The sequence below is a fragment of the Aquarana catesbeiana genome, linkage group LG04, assembly GCF_042186555.1.
Source record: "Aquarana catesbeiana isolate 2022-GZ linkage group LG04, ASM4218655v1, whole genome shotgun sequence".
Lineage (NCBI taxonomy): Eukaryota > Metazoa > Chordata > Amphibia > Anura > Ranidae > Aquarana > Aquarana catesbeiana.
The window spans coordinates 337,502,323-337,516,914 of NC_133327.1; the positions used below are offsets into that span (position 1 = coordinate 337,502,323).

The 14,592-nt window shown below is 39.9% G+C and overlaps 1 protein-coding gene across 2 annotated transcripts in view; it reads right to left on the bottom strand.

Annotated features, from left to right (window-relative positions):
* The window catches only part of BACH2 (BTB domain and CNC homolog 2), a 439,802-nt gene that overhangs the window by 103,415 nt on the left and 321,795 nt on the right, over nucleotides 1-14,592 (bottom strand). For both annotated transcript variants that reach the window (XM_073626941.1, XM_073626940.1), the window contains one exon: nucleotides 407-661. In XM_073626941.1, coding sequence (XP_073483042.1) covers nucleotides 407-661 — 255 coding nt within the window. The remainder of the gene's footprint in view (nucleotides 1-406; nucleotides 662-14,592) is intronic.

Consider the following 14,592-nt stretch of genomic DNA (forward strand, 5'->3'; position numbering starts at 1 on the left):
GGGAAGTAATATTGTTTGTTTTTTGACTGAGTAGTACTTTGAGGGTCTGGATTAGGCAGGCGGCTTAGAATGGTGACAAGATGCCTATATTTTTCACTACTTCTTATAAGTCTTGTGAATGCTCTTATATCTCTTGGTAAGACACAGCATGCACCTGAGTTCCTGGGTTAGCACAGTAGTTGTTGCCATTATGAAAGGCTTCCATTCTCCCAGTGGATTTTTCCTTTACTTTATATTATGGCAAATGCAACAGGAGGTGTAAGAGTATCTAAGGCATATAGTTAGCCAGGGGCTGGCTCAGCCTATAAGGAAAGTATAACTTGTGTGTGTGTTAGACGTTTTATTTATATCTTTATAAAAGCCAACAGAAGCCAAAAACAAAGTTCTGAAAAAGAAGACATCATACCTCTTCTGGCAAGCTGACTACCAATCCATGTTCAGTTGGCCCAACTAGAACTTGCAGAAAGTACTCGCTGCAAGCAGCCAGCACAGCCCGATGGGCTCGGAATTCCTTTCCTCCCACAACTAGAGTGACATCACAGAGAATGTCCTGCTTCCACTGGTCATTGAGGCACTGAAGAATGTTTGTACAATGCACAGTTGACTCATACACGTACATGGGGGTTTCAGTCTTGTCATCTGCAGACATTCCGTTCACACCCTGAGAAACAGACCAAGAAAAAAAATCAGATTTATCTTGAAACATTTGGCCAATGATGCAAATTATAATAATAAACATAATGATTAAAATTGGTGAATAAAAGGTCTTTGCTTTTCAGATACAATAAAGCTGTGAGTACAGCGCCTTATGTAGAACTCTTTAGTGGTACAAACAATAGCAGTGTACATGTTGTACTATCTGAAATGCAGTATACTTGATTGTCAAGCATGCTTCACTTTAAGTATAGATATATGACATGGAACTATGTCAAGCATCAATGGTGGTGTTCAGCAGTGAATTTTCTTGACAGCATTTAAAATAAATCTTGGAACTCCACAGAGATAATGTGTGAATTTACTATTTAATTTTGGAGTACTAGATACTCTTACATGAATTAGGTTGAAAAGTTTGTTCACTATTATTTTATATTCAAGCTAGCCACACATTGACAGGTTCTCATTGGCAAAGCTCGCCTATCTGATTTTCCTTTACAACCTATACTCGCTTTTTTTTTTATATATTTACAGAGAAAGGACATTACCATTTTATATACAGAAGGGGTAACATTCTGAATTGATTACAGATTGCTCTTCCTCCAGCTCCCGATCAGTACCGAGGAGGAGACTTTCAGTTGGACGGCTGGAGGAAGTGTCTTGGGCTATGAGAGCGGTGACTATTGCACTGTTCCAATGAGAACTACAGGTCCATCAGTCCATTTGCTGCAGTTATAGTGGTGTATTCATTCACAAATCTCTGTACAGCTGTGCTGATTTTCAAAAGCGACAGCTGCTGTGCAGGAGAATCACCAATGTCATGGGTTCAAATTCACACACCTGCAAATTTGATAAATATTTGTAATAAATTCTTTAAAGTGGATGTAAACCCAATGTCATCCTTTCTAAACTACTGCCATAGGGGTTATCTATAAGGATATACATGCCTCCTGCATGTATCTTTACCTGTCAAATGTCTCTCCTCTGTCTGTTATGAGAGCTGAAAAACTGCATATTCTGTGGGTGGGTCTGTTGTCTGGAGCTCGGTGGGTGGAGTCGTGATGAACTTCTGCTATGATCTCTAACATCCAGTGAAAAGACAGGAAAGTAACCACATGACTTCAGCATGCCAAATCATGCTGAGGTGTGGAACAACCAATCCTTGCAGAGTTGGTGAAGAAAGGAGTGGGGGTGGGATTTAAAAAATAATGCATGTCTTAGGCTAGTGCACGAGATATGTAAATCACCTGTCACTCACAGCAAGGGGGAGGATTTGACAAAGTTTTTCTCTGTTTGTCAAGATTTATCTCACTGAACAATAAGAGGATTGCTCAGAGCTGGATTAACTCTTTGTGGCAAGACTGGGCTCAAATGATAGGAAATTTTATACTCTACATTATGACATAAAAAAAAAACATTTTCGGGTTTACATCCACTTTAAAGCCTCATTCACATGGGTCATCTTCAGCTGCAAAGGTTTTACAGGAGTGTGCAGGCAGCCTGTTGAAATCAATAACTGACAGCTGGCTACATGGACCACCACTTGCTTCCCCAATTGCACATCCCTAATCCAATGCATGGATCAGGGCGCAGACAGACACACCTGTGTGAATGAGGTCTTTCTCAACAAAGTTTCTGTGGTCAGTTCTACACAATCCATTATATATATATATATATATATATATATATATATATATATATTGTAAACACAAGTACCCCATACAGGTGTATGCAAAAATAGAACATTTTCTATGTTTTGCACACGCCCGTATGCTGTACTCATGCTTACAATAGCAAAGCCGTATACATAAGTACAGAGATATACAGACATTCACGTCAATGATATGCTCTACTCTGTACCTGGGCTGAGGAAAGGTGACTGCATTTAAGCTGGACGGGCTCAGCCGACCCATGTGCAAGAACCCAGACTGGGGCAATGGAACTGTAAACTTCAATACTGCAACTTCTGGAACTTATATTTAAAACATACAGTACATGTAAATTGGTCATAACTTTAGGTTGCATAATTTGACTTCTAATTTCTTCCTTCTCCCCTTAATTTTCCTGTAATTTTCTGGCAACATTTTGAAAGCAAAGTATGTCTATTGAAATGAATTAAAGTTGTATTGCAGTTTATCTGTTCAGTACAGTGAGGTGCAGCTAATGATGGAAAGACTGTAGATTTATTCCTGTATTAACATATTTTTTCATTCATGAAAACTAAAGAGCCAGCATTTTGCTGCACATTCTAAATGATTCTCTTTAAGCCCCTGTTCACACCAGAGCAACTTGTCATGCGATTTGACAGTTCCAAATCGCATGACAAGTCGCACCCCATTGCCGGCAATGGAACTGTTCATATTACCGCAACTCATGTTGCAGTGATTATACAAAAGGTTCCTGCATTACTTTTTACCGATCTCATTGGGACGTGCATAGACTTCTGTTAAATTAAGTTGCAATGAAATTGGCAGTGCAAATTACACTGATGTGCAGCTTTGAAATCACGCTGAAGTAGTGCAATTTCAAAGCCACAGTGGTGTGAACTAGGGCTAAAAGAAGTTCAGAGAACAGAAGGTATTGGCAGGCACATTCCATTATTCTATGTCTCAAATACATTTTTTCCCCCAAATTAATAAAATGTACATTTGTATATCTATGCAAGTCGCAAGTGCAGATTTTTAACAATAACTAAAATAAAATCCTTCAGATGTGTGTACCATGGAGTTAAGGTGATGGTTGACCAAGCAGGCCAGCGGATACCCTCAGCCTACCAGTCTTGGAGGAAAAGTTAAAGGATTGGTGTTTTTTTTTTTGGAGTGCCATTTCTTACCTATCAAGGGATGTGCATGCAACTCCCCATTAATGGAGTACAGATCTATCAGCATATGATTGTTTTAACAAAAAAAAGGAAGACTAATGCTGCACACTAAAAAATAGTGGAGACAATGCCTTTGTAAATACTACTTGTAGAGTGTAATTCAAAACAGGTGTATACAGTCATTTCTCTTACATTATTAAAACAGTATACAGCTTTACTGAGTATATAAAGCAACCATGATCTGAGAGAAAAGTTGAGGATAAAAAAGACAGGTTATTTCATGCAGTTCCCACACCATACCTACACAGCTACTAAAACATATTTCAATCACTTTTAGCCCTTATGATGTACCCATATGTCCTCGGGAGTGGTTATACCACGATCATGATCATAGTATCAAAATTTACAGCTGACAATGGGCTTTCCTGTAAAAGTGATCCAATTGGCTCTACAGCTGCCCAATCACTTTTACAGGGTGCGGAATGGGTCCCAAACCCTTTCACCACAGTTCCTGGGTTCTCCAGTGCAATCGGGGAGCCCAGGACAGCTACGCTCTGTTGGCTTGGCTGAATAAAGAGGAGGGGAAGGCTCACCTCCCCTGTGACGAATGAAGCTGGAAACAATGAGGATTTCCTCACATCCGTTTTTCTTTTCTTTTTTACAACAAGCCATTGCCGGTCACACAAGCATCTGATCAAACAGATCTCAGTTTGATCAGATGCTTTTGAGAGCAGAGGAGAGATCTAATAGAAAATCACTCAATGGCAGGATATTCAATACGGCAGTTACAAATTGTTTTATGGGCTCTTTAAAAAGGCCTGCGTCCAATTCAGAAAAGCATTGCAGTTGTGGAAAAAAAATTTCAGAGAGGCATTACAGTTCCGCAAAGCTTTCCAATAGGTGCTCCAGATTCAGGTAGTTCTTACGGGACTGGAGACAGAACCTGAAGTTAAACATTGATGAAATAATAGACAAACAGACCATATTAAGTGCAATGAATTGGCCGTGGGCCTTTGATCGATGGTGAAAATAACATAACTAATAAGTATTGCTTACACATAGCAAATTTCAATATAATAAATAATACACTCAATAACCAAACCAGTTGTTTAACCCATAAAGTAGTTCAGCCATTACAGGTCAAACTAAATAATAAACAAATAAAGTGTTCCCTCCGCAGAAGGGACTAAAACCACAGAATAGGTGGCCATGACAGATGGGCAGGAAGGAGGGGTGCTGCTTCTTAGCTGTCAACGCCGCTTCAAACGGCTAACATCTTCTGTTTCTCCTTTATAAAGGCTCTCCAGGTCACTTAATGGATGAATGTTACGGAAGGATAGGACATGTGACAGTTAAGTAACCAATCAATTTAAAGTAACTTTAAAACGGTCACTCAGGGTCTGTCCAAGTCCCATAGGTAGGGGCACTAATGTGTTCCCCCTCCTTTCATTATCACCGCTTTTAGAAACTGTTGCTAAGGTTGGGTTCACACCTAAAACGGTTCACAGCAGGGGTCCGGTGCATCCCTGTTCTCTGTTTCAGTGGCGATTCACACTGCTGCAACGTCAGAGATCGGATGTGATTCACACCGCACTGCAGTGCAAATCACATGCGATCTCTGTGCGATGCGATTTCAGCCAGTTAGCACAGGACCCTTTTTTTGGTCCTCAGCAGGATCGGATCGCATGGGTGTGAACAATTCCTGTCCAAATTTGCAAATATGCGAACTGATTTGGGGGTGTCATTACCTTTTAACTGACACTCCCAGCAGTTTGCACAGGGCAGTGTGAACTGCCACTGGGAGACATGCGATTCGCAGGGTTCCCGCATCGCAGCAGTGTGAACTGGCACTAAGTGACAACTCAGGTCAGAATTTTTGCCTGAATTCGGACCTGAAACGGAACCAAAGACGTACAGGACCCCTGTGCAATCCACTCCCTGGCTGCCCTGAGGTGTGTGAACTGGCTCCATTGAGAGCCAGTCGCAATCTCCTGCCATGCGAATTGGATGTGGAGAAACCCAAATCCAATTTGCATAAGTGTGAACCCAGCCTCAGAGAATAACTTCCAGTTTGCAGATAAGTAAAGTGGCAGTAATTAAGACCACTGATATTTATTATAGAACAGTAGCGCTGAACACTGCTTGAGGCTCTATATGAGACTACTATATACAGTGTTTAATTCAGTTGAATATGTTTGCAGCTTGGATATGAACTCTTGAGTGGTTTGAGATATCTGCACACCATATGAAAGACATCCAAATGAAAATCTACTTGACCTGCAAAATAAAAAATGTAGCCACCACATCTGAGGACTGGGACTGCTATGAAAATGTTGTTCTTGGGTTTAAACAAACTTTAGGATGGGAACTCTTCTGGGTAAGATGGCCTATTTAGGGGAGCATCAGAACAGTAAGAACTGCATTATCAATGTGCACTGTTGCTGTCCACATTCTTTTTAAAGTGGCTGCAAAGTAAATATATATTTTTTAAACAACAAACATGTTATACTTACCTGCTCTGTGCAATGGAATTGCACAGAGCGGCCCCGTTCCACCTCTACTGGAGTCCCCCGCTGGTACTCCTGGTTCCTCCTCTTCTCGATGTGACACTATAGGAAGCCACCTCCTATGGTGGCACACCTACAGGCTCGATACTGAGCTGTGCCCGCTGTGTCTATAGCTTCTGCTAGGAGAAAAATGATTAAAATATCCCCAGTGTGCATGAAGCCTTAGACAGCTGCTGTAACAGGAAAGTGAATGGAAGACTATGAAAATGGAGGTTGTCAATACAATGTCTGACTGCATATATATTTCTGAGACTTCAATTGGGCTTAAGTCAGTATATCAGCATGACACCCAGGTGACTAGCATTGTTCAGATGAAGCTCAACAATTGCGGATCTTTCATAAGAGGTTTCATGAATTGAGCTGTAATGGACACAATGGCAAACTGTTGGGAAAACATCAAAATAAAACAGGCTGCTTTACTTGAATCCGATGGCAAGAACCTGCAGATGCCACCCACCTGAAACTCCTACACACTTTTACCAATTCATTATCAATTACAGTCGAGTAAAACACTAGCTCAAAAATAAAACCGATGCAATTTAATTACAGACTATTTTTTCTTTGTTCCTGGAAATTCTATACAACACTGATTTGGATTAATAATTTATTCAGCAATAAAGTTTCAGTAAAAGATAATTATACAGTGCAACAATTCTCACACTGATTTCTGTAATTACACATTACAGCTGTGTTAGCATTTTAGAAGGTTAGCGAGCGGCTGCAACTTGCTATGTCATGCTTTTTTTTTGTCACTGTCTATCTTTTAGAGGAGCATACATAACAAAGATCCCTACACTCTGCTACCCTTGTTTTCTTTGTATTGCCAGTATTTATGTAGCTTGTATGAATTACAACATAGAATTGAACTGTGTAGCTTTTTATGGATCAAAAATAAAACACTTTTACCGTACAGTGGTATCTATTATACTAGGCTAAAATAAACTACATTGAATTCTGGTTCTTGTTGATACCAGTGTGTTCCAACTCCCTACTGTATGTCTGAACAACCGATGACTGCTAGAATTCCAACTTGGCTTTGAGCTCCGAAAAACTTTGGATTCAATACGTTTTCAAGGCCATAGCCTTGTTGAGTCAAAAAACTCTGAGGTTGTCGAAGCACTGAGAGCTGAATTTAAATAGCAATAAAAATGAGCCCCACCAGTACAGGAGCGGAAGGGTAAACCACTTTCTTAACAAAATCCCTTTAATAAGAAATGCATTCTCCCTGATCAACATATTGCTGTGTGGTCTTTTTGTGAATCTCCCTAACCTCACATTCTGTATATTTGGAGAATATATATATATATATATATATATATATATATATATATATATATATACCGTATATACTCGAGTATAAGTCAACCCGAATATAGGCCGAGGCACCTAATTTTACTACAAAAAACTGGGAAAACGTATTGACTCGAGTATAAGCCTAGAGTGAGAAATGCGCAGCTACTGTAAGTGGAAAAGAGGGTCAACAATGCCCATTTGCATGCCTCACTGTGCCCATTTACATGCCTCAATGTGCCCATTTGCAGCCATAGGTCCCCCGAACTTCAAACTCGGTAGTTAAGGGTTCCTACATGCCCCTTAGCTGCAGCCAAAATTTGGGGTCTCTTGACCTAAAGGGTCCTGAAATGATATTGCTGCAGATGGACACAGTTGACCGACTTTGGGGCTCTGTATCTCAGGGCCACTTGGTACTAGGAACCCCAAATTTGGTGTGCAAACCTAGTGGAAATAGCACTACAACATATCCAAAGCTGTGATTCCTAGAACCAAGTGGCTCCAAGATACGGGGCCCCAAAGTCGGTTCGGAAAATGTCAAGCACTTTTCTGCAGCAGAGAATTACATTTTCGGAACCGAATTTGGGGCCAGGTATCTAAGGGCCACTTGGTGCTAGGAAACCCAGCTTTGGATATGTTATAGTGCTAGTTCCACTGAGTCTGCACATCACATTTTTTTTTCTTTATCTACAGTGCCAATATGTAGCAGTTTCTTGGGGAATATGGTACATTTTCTTAGTCCTAGTTCACACCAGATGCAATTCCGTGCACTTTTTTTCTGCACTAAAAAAATGCATGCACAGTGTTTTCTTCCATGTATTCCGATGGCTCTAGTTCACACCAGTGCAGTTTCCGGTGCAGAAAATAAAGTAGAGCGTGCTGCATTTTTTTCTGCACAGAACTGTACTGGAACCTAGCAAATTGTATTAAAAACGCACTGGAACTGCGTGTGGTGTGAACTGTAAGCAAAAACGGATCCGGACATATCTGGAGTTCATTTTTGTGGTGTGAACTGGCCCTTACTTTTTTAGTCTTCTTCATATGCATGTGAATACTTGTTAAAAATTCTTCTTCTTTACTCTCTGTCTGGGTGAAAAGAAAACACCCATTATTTCTGAAAATGAGGAATTAGGAGGGAAGTCTTTAGTTTCGCTAAGCTAGGACTTGAGCAGATTATTCAGGGTGGCTTTTCCTGCTTGCGGTAGCTAAACCGGCAGCTGAGTGGCAGGGGGGTAAAGGACAGGGGAGTACATGCTGCTAGGGAGGAGGATTTTAACCACATCCCATCTGGACCAATTCTGGCACTTCGCTCCTACATGTAAAAATTGTTTCATGAATTAAAAAAAACAAAAAACAAAACAGTAAAGTTACCCCAATTTCTTTGTATAATGTGAAAGATTATGTTACGCCAAGTAAATAGGTTCCCAAACTGCACATTCGTGGAATGGCGCTAAACTTTGGTACTTAAAAATCTCCATAGGCAACGCTTTACATTTTTTACAGGTTACCTGTTTAGAGTTACAGAAGAGGTCTTGGCCTAGAATTGTTGCTCTTGCTCTAACGCACGCGGTGGTACCTTACATGTGTGATTTGAACGCCGTTTACATATGTGGGCGCGACTTACGTATGCGTTTGCTTCTGTGTGCGAGCACGCGGGGATGAGGGCACTTGACAATTTTTTTTTATTCTTTATTTTACTTTTATTTTTTATTCTTACACTATTCTTACATTTTTTTTTTTTTTTTTTATCACTTTTAATCCTATTACGCAGAATGTAAACATCCCTTGTAATAGGAATAGTGTGTGACAAGTCCTCTTCATGGAGAGATGTGGGGTTTATAAGACCCCACATCTGTCCTCTAGGCTGGAAAGGCTGAGATAAAAAAAAAAAAAAAAAAAAAAAACCTCTTTGCCTTTCCAGCTGCATCCCCAGCATTGTTTACTTCAGTCGGCCTGAACATGATGTCATAACGTCGCACCCGGGCCTCCGAGGGTCATAGAGATAACTGGGGACCATCTGGTCACCGGAAATTTCTATGGCAAACTTCCGTCGGCGACCGATTAGTTCTTCGGCTCACCAATTACAGGGGCAAGGTGGAAGAAGCACCGGAGGGCGGCGGGAGGGGGGGGACGTCCCCTCCCGCCACCTGTAAGAACAATCAAGCAGCTAAAATGCTGCTATGATTGTTCTTACGGTGGACAGAATCGCCGGCTGAAAAAGATGATATCTAGATGATGCCTGTAGCTGCAGGCATCATTCAGATATCCCTACCCCAAGTCCAGGATGTCATATGGGAAGTGGTTAAAAAGCGAACCTGTTCCTTTGCTCTGCATTTTTAACACACTCACTTTTCCATATTTTCACTTCTACATGCAAAAAAGAAACACTGAAAATACTATACATTCCACATGCTATATGGAACACTAATTTCTATTACAAAAACAGACATACTCACAATATTGTACCACATTTAAAATACTTTTATTCTAGTCCAGAACATCCAGACAAAAGTATAGGTACTATTATGGCTTCTCAGAACTAAAAGAATATTGTATTAACACAGTAGTATAAAATACAATTCCTAAAAAGCAGCTCTAAAGTGGGCTTTTATGTTCCAGTTTTAATGAAAAGTGGGAGACAGTATTCCCTGCGACTTCTCTTTTCAGATTATGGACTTACTTGAACAAAACCATCAACTGTTACTGCAAATTGGCATGTCATTTATTTATTAAGAATCTGAAAGCTAAATAGTTTTTCTGCTACAAAGAAAGGGATTTATCAAATGTTGATATGGTTGAAGGGTCTCATACTCCTGTGCCCATGAATAAAAATTACTATAGCGTATTTCGATGGAAAGCCATTTACTTTCATAACATGTGAAGTTTAAAACTATATCTTTGTTTCAGAAGCAACCAACACAAGTCACAAAAATAATCCTTCCTCAATTCATAAGAATTGTATAGCAATTCAACACTCTGGAAATACAACAATTCTGTCTTCTCACTTTAGCTGCTGGTGTAAAGACACACTGTATAAATTATACAACCAACTAAATGGGCACCTATGGTTGTCTAGGTTTAGAGACTTCATATATCACAAGGCAAAGTTCTTACATTTGTAGGTTGTTTTATATACTCCTTATTAGTAGTAGCAATTGCATTGCCAACTAATTATTATCATTTAGCCACTCCTGCTGAGTGCCCCTACAGCAAGCAGCTTGCTATGCGGGCACTCGAGCTGAGCCGTTGCTCTGTGCGTCCATTCAGACAGGGATCCGCAGCACGGCCCCGCCCCCTCTATCTCCTCATTGGCTCACTGACTTTGATTGGCAATGGCACCTGCTGCTGTGTCTCAGCCAATGAGGAGGGAGAGTCCCAGATAGCCAAGGCTCTCGGGCAACATCGCTGGGTCGGAGGGGGCTCAGGTTAATATTACTGTAGGGGGGCTGCTGCATACAAAAAGCTTTTTATCTTAATGCATAACAACTTTAAGCCTTTAGAACCACTTTAAGTAGCCAGTAGTAAATAAAACAAAAAATAATAACATACTGCCTTGAGGGAATCAAGGGGGAGAGGGTGGGGTTTGGTTGGGGATATTCATTTTTACATAAGGGTTCCCTGTGAATATTTCAAGGATTGTCCAATCACCCTAAATTGAAGACACTTGACAACTGCTCTGTTTAGCCCACCTTTATTTCATGTCTCATATCTGAATTTAAGATGCAGACCCTGGACCCCCCAACACCCTAGAGAAGGTTGTAGATGTACAAGGAAGACAAAATGTTAAATACACTTCACGTGAGAATGTATGTCCAGATTACCCATGACCCTCATGTCAATTTTGCTGTAAATCAAAGAAAAGACACACTTTTCTAGATATGCCTCCTTTGTACTAGTTTTCCCACTTCAACTACTATTTTATTTGACACTGTTATATAGGAAGTTTAACTCCAATTTTATTAAAGTGTAGGATGTTAGAGCTCCTACACTATGTAACTGGTTGCAAGCTCAAAGCAAAAAAATTTTGTTCAAAGTACCTCCCAAGTTCAAAATTGTCAGGGCAATTCAGGTCACCAAAAATTATTGAAACTTCAATCCAAGCACAAGAATCATTACAATGGTGAAATGAAGAGACGGCATCACAGGACCACAAGCTGTGAACTATTTATGTCACCAGAGATCACTTAATAAAGACCTCTTTTTTTTTTTTTTTTTTAATTCTTAATGTACGTCATAAAACTATAAATGAAGGAATTGTTCTAGTGTGGGGCATACCCTAGTTTTGAGGTTCATGCTGTCTGGGATTTTTTTTTATCCCTCCCACTCAGTTAAAACAAAAGTTGCTTTTTATTCAACCACAAAAGTTTTATGCAAACGTCCTAGACATTTGTGGAACTGAAGATTTTAAAATAATGGCGCTGAACTAATTTCTGTAACAAGAGAAAGAATAATTGTGTGTCCTAACTCTCCAATGTAATAAAAAGTTACAGATCAGCAAACCGAAGAGTGCATCATAAGGAAATTTACAATCAGATTGCTTAAAGGAAAGCAAAAAATTCCTCTGAGCCCCTAGCGGCTTCAGATTCAGAATTTGCATTAGTTCAAAGAAGCCAAGCGTCTGCTGTGTAGGGTAAAAACAAAACTATGTATAGATTAAATTAAAAAAAAAAAAGTATGTATATATGACTAAGGGAGTTTCCAAGCTTCGAAAACATGGTTTTCCCACTTACTGCATTTAAAACTAAATTTAATGCTACAGAACATAATTACACAAAAACAAGTTACATTTTCAGTATGTAATAAACAGAGCACCGATTCTCAGTTTCTGTTTTAATATGGATGACCATACACCAGAAATGTCAGTTGTCCCTTACTAGTACAGATATCTTTCATTTTATTCCACTAACTTTAACATTTGTGCTGGAGTGGTATACAGTGGGGAAAATAATTATTTGATCCCCTGCAGAGTTTGCCTACCTACAAAGAAATGAAGGGTCTATCATTTTTTATCACAGGTGTATTTTAAATGATAGAGACAGAATATCACACAAAAATCCAGAAAAAAAAACACATGATACAAATGTTATAAATTGAGTTGCAGTTCAGTGAGTAAAAGTAGTATTTGATCCCCAAGAAAAACATGACTTTGTACTTGGGAGAGAAACCCTTGATGGCAAGCACAGAGTTAAGATGTTTCATGTAGTTGGTTACCAGGTTTGCACACATCTCAAGAGGACTTTTGGTCCACTCTTCTTTACAGATCTTCTATAAATCCTTAAGGTTTCTTGGCTGTCACTTGGCAACTCAAAGTTTCAGCTCCTTCCATAAATTTTCTTTAGGGTGAAGGTCTGGAAACTGTCTAGGTCACTCCATGACCTTAATGTGCTTCTTCTTGAGCCACTCTTTTGTTGCCTTGGAGGTATGTTTTGGATCATTGTCATGCTGGAAGATAAATCCACGACCCATCTTCAGTGTTCTGGCTAAGGGAAGAAGCTTCTAATCCAAGATTTTACATGGCCCCATACCATTTGCCACTCATTGCAGAAATGTCAACCTATATCTTTAGCAGAGAAACAGCCCCAAAGCATATGTTTCTACCTCTGTGCTAGACTGTAGGGATGATGCTCTTAGGGTCATAGTCAGCTTTTTTTCTTCCTCCAAACATGGCGAGTTGAGTTAATGCCAAAGAGCTCAATTTTGGTCCCATCTGACCACAGCACTTTCTCCCAATCCTTCCCTGAATCATTTAAATGTTCATTAGCAAACTTCAGACGGGCCTGTACATGTGCTTTTTTTGAGGAGGTGGTCCTTGCGGGCGCTGTAGGGTTTCAATTCATGGTGGCATATTGTGTTACTAATGGTTTGTTTGGTGATTGAAGTTCCAACTGTCTTGAGATCATTCACAGTTCTGGGCTGATCCCTCACTTTTCTCATGATCATCCTTTCCCCATGAGGCGAAATCTTGTATGAAGCTCCAGCCTGAGGGTGATTGATCGTTATGTTGTATTTCATTCATATGCAAATAATCACTCTAACAGTTGTCTCCTTCTCACCAAGCTTCCTGCTGATGGTCTTGTAGCACATTCCAGCCTTGTGCAGGTCTACAATCTTGTCCCTGACATCCTTTGACAGCTCTTTGGTCTTGCCCTTGATAGCAAGGTTTGATTGGAAGAAAGAGATTCTATGGACAGCTGTCGTTAGGAGCACCTTCTTAAATTGACAGGACTAATCTGTGTACCTCATGAGCACATACTGTAGCCAGTCTGTGGGAGTCAGAATTATTGTTGGTTGGTAGGGGACCAAATACTTATTTTACTCACTGAACTACAACTCAATTTAACATTTGTATCGTGTTTTTTCTGGATTTATGGTTGATATTCAGTCTCTATCATTTAAAACACACCCATGACAAAAAATTATAGACCCTTCATTTCTGGGCAAACTTACAAAACCTGTAGGGGATAAAATAATAATTTGCCCCACTGTATATACAGGCTTGTACTTTTTTTTTTTTTCCAAATGTCTTATGGCCAGTCTGATATCATCATGAATGTTCCCTCTTTTCCTCTGGTAGATGGCCCTTGTTACTGTACTGGATGAGCATTTCCTCCTTTCCTTCAGTGAACAGTCCTTGTTACTTTACTGAATAGCACTCACGTAACAACTAGAGGGTGTGTCCATGACAGCGTGGGTACTAAGAAAGTAAGCAGAATGATGCTGTCTGGGCTGTGTATTTTTTTTATCTATGAAATTGGAGTTACATTTTATGTACTTTAAACTTTTATATCAACGTGAAATAAATCTTTAGATCCCCCAGGAGCTCTTGCCACAATGCGAAGCACGCACAGCATATTTGCACATTAGGGCATGCCAGACTCCAAAAGCTTTTTTAACCAGTGATGTCACATCCACGCTCTCTCTCATTGCTCTGGAGTCTTCAATCTTGATTGACCGGCCAGGGATGATGTAATTCTCTTGCATATGTATAGGAGCAATTGTGTCCCTTTGACCATGGCATGCTGAGATTGTACAATATACTACAGAAGAAAAATTGCTTAAGGTATAAGCTTTAATGGCAGAAGAGACATACAAAGTCTCTTTTGCTATAAAATCTACCTGCTAGAAATTTTTCATATGCAAGACTTTAGTTCCATTCTAGGGCCAATGTCACCCAAAACAGATGTTGTGTTTTTGCGCAGGCACTGGCAGGTTTATTCACATCCCTAGGTCTTGGAGATGAACATGGAGACTTTCCCCTAC